Source organism: Mastigoproctus giganteus, chromosome 5, assembly GCF_048544385.1.
Source record: "Mastigoproctus giganteus isolate SK-2022 chromosome 5, ASM4854438v1, whole genome shotgun sequence".
Taxonomy (NCBI): Eukaryota; Metazoa; Arthropoda; class Arachnida; order Uropygi; family Thelyphonidae; genus Mastigoproctus; species Mastigoproctus giganteus.
Window position 1 is genome coordinate 71084447 of NC_143579.1, and position 12275 is coordinate 71096721.

Genomic DNA, 12275 nt, shown 5'->3' on the forward strand with positions numbered 1-12275 from the left:
TATATTTCTCATTTCTTTAACAATCGAGTCACAACTTATAACTTCTTCCTGTGAGACCAGGAATCTCTGCTGTAGCATGAGCTATAGCTTTGGTCTGGGCAGCTGAGTGCTTGATGCATCCTTCTCTTTAAATCCTTCGAGAGTGTCAGCCCTATTTTTCAAGCCCTCAACATAAACCCATCAGAAAGCTGAATACGTACTTAACATCCTTGTGCTCTATATGCACAAAGATATGCTCTTTGGCTGTATCATTCCCTACCTTTAGCAGGGCATGATACAGTCAAACACAAACAGAGAACAGCACATAATATAATTCTCCAAACTGATTCGTAGGAGAACTGCTCTCAGCACTCCTTTCCTTCCCCCACCCCAAACAAAGCATTCCCATTACTTTGAGCTCTTTGCTTTGCTGCTCTAGTCTGAGACATGATTTTTGACAAAGTTTAATTTAAAAATAACACACAACTACTTTGAGCTACAGTTGGAACAAAATTTCAGATTAAGTTTAAAAACAGATGTGCAGGTGGTAGTCTGGAGTTTTTATCCACATAGAACCCATCGGAATGCCATATGCCAATTTCGTATTTGTAAGCAACAGCTATCTTGTTTAAATAACCTGGTTTGGTGTTTTGACACAATAGCTCATGTGGACATAGGATATAAGTTGGAACACGTTAGGATCACAGATAGAATTCTTATGTGGATTTGAGGACAGGGGGCAGAGGGTTGTGATACAGGTTGATATCCAAATTTATAGATTATGTGAAGATCAGAAGAGTGGTTAATGACCAGCCCTCATTCAAGTGGACCTGGATAGGCACCAAAGACAGTCAGCAAAGTGGGAACAATTGCAAAATGAAAGTTCTTATGCCTGGGGAATAACAACTTTAAAATACTTGGAGGGGTTAAATTAAATATGGTAGAGGAAGAAAGGGATCTGGGAAATATGATATACGCATACACATAGTTTCTGTGCAGTGCAAATGGTCAACAAGGAGGGTCCCATGTGTTCTGTCAATGAGTTATTGATACATTTGCTTATAGATTTAAGGAGGTTATAAGTCCACTTATAAGGTAATTTTGAGACAACACTTGAAATGCTGTGTCCAGCTATGGAAGCTGCTTAATAAATACATTATAAATTACAATATATATTACACATTACATTACAATATATATTACATTATAAAAAATACATTGAGCAAAATGTTCACAGTTATATGTGGATACTAGAACTAGGTTATGTATTCAGATTATGGGGGGAAAAGCATAGCCAGGATTGTAGGTAGTTTTCTTTTATCTAGTGAGTTATTAAGTTTCCTTCATGGGAAGTTTAGGCTAACTTCAGAAAATCGAAAGGTCAGCTGATTCAATATTTAACATGAGGAGTGAAACACATAAGTAGTTATTTTAAAATCAATAAATAAAATAACTACTTAATTTATTTTTTGGTTGGTGCAGTAAATCTGGGCTTCCTTGCATCTTATGACTAATTCTAATACTAGTAATCACCCCTTTGTGCTTTCTGGAAAAGTTTCTGTATACCATTGAGCTGTCCAGGCCCAGCGCTAGGGGTGCGCAAGTGAGGCACTTGCCACACGTGCCATCAATAAAATATGCTTTATATGTAACATTCAATATCAAATTTCTACTTTTTCTCTACCTGTTAAACAACTCAAAATTTTGAAAATACATCTAAATTTAGGAATAATTAATAAAATATTTTGTTAAGTGCTTTCTTTTAATGGTTCTGCAGAGTGCAGGTGCTTCTCTGTGAAGGTGTGTGTAAATTTGCAAGGGCTTTTTTTAAGTCATCAGTAATTTTTTCCAGGTTAACCCCCAAACTGAAATGCTAGATGCACTACTGTATACATATGCGTGTTAAGACACGATATGAATTAGGCACCATTACAAGGTTTTGCCTCGGGTGCCGCCATTCCTGGAATTGTGGCACCCGAGGCAAAACAAACTGTATGCACTACCTGAGAACTTCATATCAGTCTGTACAATTACTCCTAGGGATTTAAGCTTTTTCATTATAAACTACCTTGAGAACGTAGCATCTTTCATTTATCAGCATTATACCTCCATTGCAATTTTTTAGCTCATCTGATATGGTTTATAAACCTTCTGAAGTAGCACGTTGTGACTAATGTCATGAACTACCCTACCACCTTTGTTTCATCAGCAAATTTAGACATTGAACTTGAAATACTTATATCAGTATTGTTAATAAACATTAGAAATATTAAACCCTGAGTCGAGCAAGTGAAATTTGCATTTCACTTGCTAACAGGTCTAAAGGGAGTTTCAATTTTAAAAATTAATTAAAAATATACCTTTTTAATATAAAAAACTGATTTTTCATAGTTGTGTGAAGAAAAGGTTGAAAATAATGGTGCATAAAAAAAAGTGAACAATTTTGAAATATATTTTTGCTGATTTTTCAACTTCCCACAAGCACAGAGGAAGATAAATCCTTTGTCAAGGGGCTCAGCACTGAACCTTCTGAAATTACACTCAAAATATTAGGCCATGATCAGCAGTGGCCATTTATAACTTAAACAAAAACTCAATGGTTTTCTCCTTCCATTCCTTCGTAACATCAGTGTCACCTTTCATTGCACTTTTTTAAAGACAGCCCATGATAAAACTTAAATTTCTGGAATCATCCATCTTGAAATCTTCAAAATTTATTCCAAGTGCCATTACAAAGGCACCTTTTTAAGGTCCGGTTACTTCACCTTTCATGCTCTAATCCTATCTGGTGCAGCAAATTTCTCTAAGCTTTCAATTATTTTTGATCTCTTAGAATGATGAAGAGTGTACTTTTAGAAATTCCAAATTATTTAGCAAAGTTGGTCTTAGACCATATTGTCATTTTCGACAATCAATAAACATATAGTCTATACATAATGTACACCGATGAGCCAAAACATTATGACCAGCGAGTCATTATGCAAATCGAAGCAACTGCAGGTGAACTACGGCACGTGCGCGGGTCTGGACATGGTATAAAAAACACCTGATACTGAACTCCGTTAATCAGTGTTACTTTTGTTATTCAGATGGTAAAAGCAGCGAACTTAAGCGAGTTTGACAAAGGCAAATTGTAATGGCCAGACGACTGGGTCAGAGCATATCCAAAATGGCACAGCTGGTGGGTGCTCACAGTCAGCTGTGGTCAGTACCTACCAAAAGTGGTCCAAGAAGGGGGAACCCACCAACTGCCGGTGAGATGTTGGATGACCATGGCTCATCGATGCTTGAGGTGAGCAAAGACTCTCCCGAATAGTACGTGGCAACAGAAGGGCAACTGTGGCACAACTCGCCAGTAATTGGAATGCTGGTGATGGGAGTAATGTGTCACAACACAAAGTACATCGAACCCTGCTGAAAATGGGGCTGCGTAGCCGCAGGCCACTCTGAGTACCCGTGCTAATCACGGTTCACCGGCGACAGCACCTACAATGGGCATGTGAGCATTGAAACTGGACCTTGAGTGATTGGAAGAAGGTTATCTGGTCCGATGAATCACGTTTCTTGTTGCACCATGTGGACAGCTGGGTACGAGTGCATCATTTACCTGGGGAAGTGATGGCGCCTAGATGCACCGTAGGATGAAAACAAGCCGGTGGCATCATGCTTTGGGTGATGTTCTGCTGGGATACCCTAGGTCCAGTCATCCATGTGCCAGACACTCTGACATCTACCACCTACCTAAACATCATTCCTGAGCAGGTACACCCTTTCATAACAATGGTCTTTCCTCTGGTGGTGCATCTTTCAGCAGGATGATGCACCATGCCACACTGCCCGGATTGTTCGAGACTGGTTCACGGAACATGAGGAAGACTTCCAGGTATTTCCCTGGAAGTCTTCCAGGTATTTCCCTGCGGCATCTCAACCACGAACCTTACAGGAGTTAAAGGATCTGCTGGTTACATGTTGGTACCAGATACAACAAGCCACATTTAGAAATCTTGTAGCGTACATGCCTCGCCGGGTACGAGCTGTTTTTGCTGCACGTGGAGGACCAACATCATATTAGGTAGGTGGTCATAATGTTTTGGTTCATTGGTGCATAATGAAATGAACTTCTAGTCAAAATTAATTTCATCATGCCAATGTGTGTAAGAACTGCCACAATCATGACGTAATTTTTCACACTCAGCCTATAACCTGATTGTCAGATTCAATAAATTAGCTTCATTTTGAAATGCAAAAATTGTAATAAAAAAAAGGTTATTGTTTGTTCTTTGGTTTTTTTTAGGAGCATTAGCAACTAAGGCCATATTGCTCCGGGGATATGCGGTGGTCATTCCCTGACCTTTCCGCATCCTCCGTATTTGGTGGTCACGGGCTTGAACCCCGGTCTAATCAAGAAGCATGTGCTACGCACTGCTGCTCCTGCCCACCTGGCTACGGAGGCACCTATAAAAAAAGGAAACAACAAGTTGAGCAGTGGAAATGTTTGGGTCACTATAGAGAATTTGTTCAAGGTCATTATAATGAATTTTAAATAGCATTAGGTTTATGGAAAATTGGCTGTGACTTACCAAATAGGATGTTAAACATGCTGGGATATTAAAAGGAGGGTTGGCATAATGAGTTGCAACTGTATTATATAAAGAAAACATGTTTTGTCTAATTCCTTTAATTTTATAGGGAAGAAAATGCCTTACCCTGAGAATCACCTCCACTTGTAAAAATTCCAATTGATGCTTTTTTGGTAACATTTACATCTGTAGGTAATAATGATGCTGCCATATTCAACACCTAAAAAAGAAATATAATAATATATACATACAATAATCACTGTGAATTAAATTTCAAGTATACTACTGAAAACAATTTGCAGTAATCAGAATCACAATAACATTGAGAGTTCCTGTATGTTATGCAAGTGTATACAACAAATAACAATAAATGAACTCCTCAAACGTCTATACAGAAATTTTTAAAATATCATAACAAATTACAAAATGTCACTCATTTAAAATTTTGAAAATAGCCATTTTGCTCTGAGGGAATACACTCTTCAAATAGTCAGTTTGAACAGTGTGCAACTGTTACTGGAGCCTTTTCAAACAACTGAATAGGGACTATATGCTTAGAATGTCAGAAAATGGCATCAGATGTGCAACTATGGTGGAAAAAATTTACATCCATAAATATGTTCAAAACAAAAGTTAGAATCTTTACTGCATTAACACTGTGGTTCAAAGCTGTATGGAAGAGGTATCAGATATGGTGTTGAGAGGGGAGATAACATGTACAGGCAACGCTCGTATAACGTGGTAGTTAGGTTCCAATAAAATCTTGTGTAGTGTGAAACCATGTTATACAGGACTAAAAAAAAACAGTACAAAAAGGGAGGGGGGGTTATGTTCCAAGAGATAACAAAAATAGACCATTTCATTAACATTACATTGACTGCCAGAAGTCTCTCGGATGAGCGCAGTGTAAATAAACAAATTTTTTGCTTGAATTCATTTTTATTGTAAGACTTGGAACTCTTATTTTTTTTCTAATTTGCATTTTCCACGCCACACTTGAAGCATACTAGTGACGCACTAATGTGCCGCAGCACACAGGCTGAGAAACACTGGTCTAAACAATACTCGGGTGGCCAGTTGCCGGGTTAATAAGAATATGTTACATTTAATTTTAAAAAAATTTCTCGTTTATTAATGAAATTCGTTAATTGGCTTTAGAAATTAATCTGTCTTCCAACTTTCATGGGCCTCTTTCAAGCTCGGTCCCAATGCAGCTGCACTGGCATAGTTATGCCACTGGGTTTGTGTCACATTCCAGCTCCAACTCAAGAAATAAAATGAAGAATAAAAGAAATTTTTCTGACCAACACACAAGTTGTTGTTATTTGGTTTTTAGGAGCATTAGCAACTAAGGCCATACTGCTCCGTGAATATGTGGTGGTCGTTCCCTGACCTTTCCGCATCCTCCATATTTGGTGGTGACGGGCTGAAACCCTGGTCTAATCAAGAAGCGTGTGCTACGCACTGCTGCTCCTTCCCACCTGGCTACGGAGGAGACCCAACACACAAGGAGCACAATTATTCAAATAAAAACACACCAATATTACTAAACAATTTTATAGCGATGTGTACTGCATTCGGCAGGGAGAGAAAGGTTGTTCGGCTATCCAGCAGGTGCAGGACAAAAATAATTAATTTTCATACATGAATACCCCATCATCTTATGTATAGGCCAGTTTTTACACATCCCTTGAAGGCGCATTATAGCCAAAGTAGCTTATGCGCCATCAAACCTCCATATCAACAACAACAACACATCCCTTGAAATATCTAGGCCCAGATAATGGCCAAAATTTCCAGATCTTCATAAGTTACTCAGACTTTTCTTTTCACCTATTATGAATTGAAAAAAAAAAAGATAATAATAAAAAATTCTCTGTGTCCTTTGGATTCTGATAAAATGCTAATCATATTTTCTAATCATATCTAAAAAAAGTCATTGTTTCGGGTTTCACAGAAGCCCCATGCGATTTAAACACGTTTTAAAATCAATTCTTTAACTAAACTTGTAAAAAATAAAACCTTTTCCTTCTGCTTTTTCTTTTCATCTATCTCTTTTTTTCATCTATTCTTTTTTTCCTTTTTTCTTCTAATTTAAATTTTTCTGCCGCTCACAGGGCCCAATTGGCCAAAGGCAGGCACTGGGCCTAATGACACTGATGAATACAACAAACAACTATACAGAGAAATAAGAGTGGGCCAGTAAATCAGATTGTCTAACAGGGGATTTTAACTTCCCAGATATTGACTGAAACTCGTTTGTTTGTTTGCTATTTGGTTTTTAGGAGCATTAGCAACTAAGGCCATATTGCTCCAGGGATATGCAGTGGTCATTCTCTGACCTTTCCGCATCCTTCACGTTTGGTGGTCACGGGCTTGAACCCCAGCCTAATCAAAAAGCATGTGCTACGCACTGCTGCTCCTGCCGACCTGGCTACGGAGGCATCCTGAAACTTGTGGATTAATCACAGTGTACTGATATGGGATTTACTTAAAGATGTAACTACCATCAAGGGTAAAGGGAAGGGTTTCTGTTTTCATAAAGGTGACTACAGTGGTCTCAGACAGTTTTTAAATTCTATACAGTGGGATCAACTGATGATGTTACCAAGTGTGAATTCTAAATGGGAAGTCTTCAGGGACTTAATCTTGGAGGATACTAGGCTTTTCATGCCAACTAAGAAATACTGTTAAAGGTTCAAGCCTAAATGGTTGTCGGATGAATTAATGAGGCTTGTGGCAGAGAAGAAAAATGCATGGGGTGCATACAAATTATCAGGTGACACAGAAGCCTATGGCAGATATAAGCTAGTCTGTAATCAAGTCAAAAAGGAGGTTAGGCAGGCGAAGGCAGATTACGAGAAATCTTTGGCAAAGGGCGCAAAGAGTTCTTTACTTATGTAAATTCTAGAAGGAAGGGGATGAATTTTATTAGTCCACTTAACATAGATAGTTCGACTGTTGATGATCCTGCTCAAGTAGCTGAAAACTGAATGAGTATTTCACATCTACATTCACACAAGGAGTTATTCAAGGAGAGGAATGCCAGAAGTTTATCAAACTCTAAAAGGGAGCTAAGTGATTTTATAATAACTGAGAGCAAAGTGGAAGAGAAATTATTGAAGTTAAACATAATAAAAAGGCACCTGGGGCAGATGTAATCTATCCAGTTATAATGAAGGAGGCAGCAAGAGAAGTAAGCAAACCCTTAGCCATAATTATAAGAGCATCCTTAGAGTCAGGGGAGGTCCCCATGGACTGGAGATGTGCAAATGTATCCCCAATTCACAAAGAGGGTTCAAAATGTGACAAAAATAATTATAGACCTGTTAGTTTAACTTCTGTTCTGGGGAAAATAATGGAGTCACTGGTTAAAGAGGTCATACATGATCACCTAGACAAGACAGCAGTAACAGCTCAGACACAGCATGGGTTCGTTAAAGTGAAGTCTTGTCTGACCAATTCGGATATCATATACTTCGATTTCAGGAAAGCTTTTGATTCTGTTGCACATGGAAGACAAATAGTACAAATAGGAGCAGTATGACATTAAGGGCAAGTTACTGCAATGGATAAAGGGATGGTTGAGTGGGAGACAGCAGAGAGTGGAAATAAATGGATACTGCTCTATGTGGACTAATGTTATTAGTGGAGTCCCCCAGGGTTTCATGCTGGGCCCATTGTTGTTTTGTGTATTTATCAATGATATTGATGAAGGTATATCAAGGCTTAATATCCAAGTTTGCAGATGATAAAAAGGTTGGCAGGGCTGTTAATGCAGTAAAGACAGTATGCTACTGCAACAGCGTCTAGAAAAGTTAGGCAGATGGGCTGAGAAGTGGCAACTGAAATTTAACATTGACAAATGCAAAATAGTCCATCTGGGTAGCAGTAACCCAAGAAAAATGTACCGTGTGGTACTATACTCAGAGAGGTGGAGAATGAAAAGACCTGAGGGTAATTGTGCAGTCAGATATGAAGTTCTCTGAGCAGTGCAGATAGGCTGCCAGAGCACATCATGAAGTTTTGTCAATTATATATAGGAATTTTGCTAGCAGAGACAAGGAGGTGATTACCCCTTTGTATAAGGCAATGGTCAGGTCACACCTTAAATACTGAATATAGGTCTGGAGGCCTCATTTTAAGAAGGATGTAGAGTTGCTAGAAAGAGTACAGATGACAATAAGATTGGTGAGAGGAACAAAGGGGTGCGCTTACGAAGAAAGGCTTAAGTCCTGCAAGTTGCAGTATCTGGAGACTAGACACCTGCGAGGTGTTCTGATGGGTGAAATGGAAAGGTCTTTTTTTTTTGGCTGATGCTGTATAAGCTTGCTTTCTTGCATCATATGCCTCAACTAATAGTAATGCTAATGCTAATATAAGCATAGAAATCTTTGTTTTTATTTGCCAGAGATCCCTCATAATCTGCCCTAGATTGCCTAACCTGCTTTGTGACTTGATTAAAGACTAATTTATAGCTATCATAATCTTCTGTATCACCTGATAATTTATATGCATCCCATGCACTTTTCTTCTGTCTCACATGTATCAATAGTTTATTTGACACCCATTTAGGTCTAAGCCTTGAGCAGTATTTCTTTATTGGTATGAAAAGCCTAGTGGCTTCTTTGATTACTTCCTGAATACTACTCATTTAGAATTTTCTGTTGGTGACATCATCAATTGATCCCACTGCACAGAATCAAAAACAGTGTGAGACCACTGTAACCACCCTTACGAAAGCAAAAGCCTTTCACTTTAACCTTCAGCGCCTCCATAGCCAGGTGGGCAGGAGCAGCAGTGCGTAGCACACGCTTCTTGATTAGACCAGGGTTCGAGCCCGTGACCACCAAATACGGAGGATGCGGAAAGGTCAGGGAATGACCACCACATATCCCCGGAGCAATATGGCCTCAGTTGCTAATGCTCCTGAAAACCAAATAACAACCTTTACCCTTGACAGTAGTTGTCTTTAATTAATATACATTAGTACACTGCGATTGCTGACACCTAGTAGTTCTTTTACCTGCAGATTCTTAATGCATGAAGAATCACTGCTGACAACTAGATCAAGAATGCTTCCTCTTGTTGCCTCTCTAACATACTGCTGTATAAATCAATCATCCAAGAAATTCACAGTTTTGCTAGTGGGCGAGTGCCTAACACACAAATTACAGTCAAATTCTGGTAAGTTAAAATCCTCCATTATGAGACATTCTGATTTGCTGGCCCACTCTATTTCTCTGTATAACTATTTGATATACTCATCATAGTCATTAGGCCTATAACACATTCCTACTTTCAATTCTGTTTTCCCAGTGCTTATATCACACCAATCTGACTCGACATAGCAATCGTCACCCAAATCAACTGGATGCACTGCCTTAGATTTAATATTCTTCTTAACTAAGGCATAATCCCCTCTATCTCTCCTGTCATGTCTGTCCTTCCTATATACATTGTACTCCCCATATTCAAATTCAGCGTCAATTATGTCTGAGTGATACCATATCTCCACTATTTCTACAATGCCTGCATTTGATGATTTAATTAGTACTTCAAAATCATCAAATTTATTTACAATGCTCCCAGCATTAGTGTACATGCCCATGTTACTCTTAGTTACCCTAACACAGACCAGTGGCGTAGGAAAGCCTTGGCATTGGAGCAGGTGCCAAGGGCGCCGACAGGAGAAGGGCACCACTGACAGGCCACATCAGTATATTGCCAAGCTATTTCGACACCCGAGGCTAGCTGACTAAATGGCACACCTCGATGATGTCGAATCAAGATAACAGCACAGGGAGAGTGAAAATTAATTTTCACACGGCAATTCAAGTCTGCATGCATCCTTACATCTGAGTACATACTGCATAGCAACATAGATCTATTTACTGTCCAGAATGTAACTTTGAAAGGACCAATCAGGCAATCGCTTCATCAGTGCGTGCTCGAATGCATAGTACTTTGCAATTTGTGCATTGTGTACAAACTGAATAAGTTATAAGTTATAGTGTTTTTGTGATTGCTATATAAACAAGCAATTGTGAATATTGTGATTTATAATTTAAATAAAACAATCAAGGCCAAATTAATTTTAGACATGCCACCAAAGAAAAAAAGTGGACATTAGTACTGCATAGAAAGACTGCATAAAGAGGAAATTAGAAAAAAACATTCCTCTAGTTTACAAAACTGGATTACAATAAGCCACTACAAACCTGAAAGTGACAAAGAAAACGAACATGATTTGAATGAAGATGAAATAAATGATAATGCCACTGAAATGTAAGTCCAAGAAAAAGGTCAAACAGTTGAAGTTCTTTTAAAAGAATTAGAAAGTGTGGACAATAACCAACAACAGTTGGCAGAAGAAAATGATGGCAGCAATAATATTAACATGGAACATGTAAATCTGAATTTTAATGATCCGTCCACATGGAACTTTAATACCCACAAAAACAGATCTCTTATGGTGCAACACGGTCCCGAACATATAGTCTTAAATACGTATCCTATCACGAATGGCCGATGTTTCAATAATTCGTGGAAATACAAAAATGAAGGTATTGAAAAAAAAAAAAAAGAGAGAGAGAGAGAGAGAGAGAGGAAATGGTTATTTTATTGCAAAAACAAAGATGCAATATATTGTTTTCCGTGACTCTAATTTTTATCTGGCACAAATAATGTTCTATTTTGCAGCTCAGATGGATTTAAGGATTGGAAACATCTAAACCCAAACATTCTTTTTCATGAGAATTCATTACAACACAAACAATTTCACAAAATGGAAATTATTAGAAAAGGGTCTTCAAAAAGGTGGACTAATTGATGATGCTGCACAAGCAGCACTAAGAAGCAAAATTTCGAAATGGCGTCATATAGTGAAAATAATATTGAAATGTATATTGTTCTGTGCTGAAAATAATTTGGCATTTCGTGGACATGCTAGTAATATCAATACCGAAGAAAAAAATGTGGCTTATTTTTAAACTTGATAAAATTTGTCAGCCAATTTGACACTGGTATGAAAAATGCTCTGGAATCACATATTAAACATCACACTAATTATTTATCTCCAGAAATTCAGAATGAATTTATTAATTTGTTAGCAACAAAAGTACAAAGTGAAATAATTTAAAATAACTAAATGCAACAAGGCATAATATGTTAAGAGTAAGACTTTCATATATATATAATATCGGTGTGGATACACCATAGATAACTCTTAAGAAAAAACTACAATATTAGTGTGGGAGGCATCATTTCCTCTCATATTGTGCTTGATGATAGGCCAATAGCTTTGAAATGGTGCCGTTTCACTTCCACGAAACAACAGATGACCGCTTGTCAGGATAAAGGAAAACCACTCTCTTCTAAATCTCTAACAGGGTGCTTACAATAGAAGGTTGACCAGAGCCTTGGTCTGTCCACTGGCTATGGATACACAGAAAGTTGACACAGAGTTGACCAGCTCGACTTCTCGGTATATGGAACAGGTAGTCGGATAGGTTTTATGGGTCCCACTGAGGTGCAGATGGTAATATTTTTATCTTTTAATTTGGGCATAACAACAGCACTATTGCTTGCTTGAAGGCCACGGGTGCAAAAGATGTGTACCCAGTTAAGTCTCGTAATGCAGCCGTTATATGGAAATTTTCTTCATTCTACGAACGAAGAAATAAAAAAATTCTAAAAAAATTCGGTAAAAATAAA

The 12275-nt window shown here is 38.1% G+C and overlaps 1 protein-coding gene across 2 annotated transcripts in view; it reads right to left on the bottom strand.

Annotated features, from left to right (window-relative positions):
* The window catches only part of LOC150085475 (ATP-dependent 6-phosphofructokinase-like), a 499449-nt gene that overhangs the window by 417352 nt on the left and 69822 nt on the right, over window positions 1-12275 (bottom strand). For both annotated transcript variants that reach the window (XM_090374056.1, XM_090374057.1), the window contains one exon: window positions 4686-4779. In XM_090374056.1, coding sequence (XP_090230182.1) covers window positions 4686-4770 — 85 coding nt within the window. In that variant the 5' untranslated portion in view covers window positions 4771-4779. The remainder of the gene's footprint in view (window positions 1-4685; window positions 4780-12275) is intronic.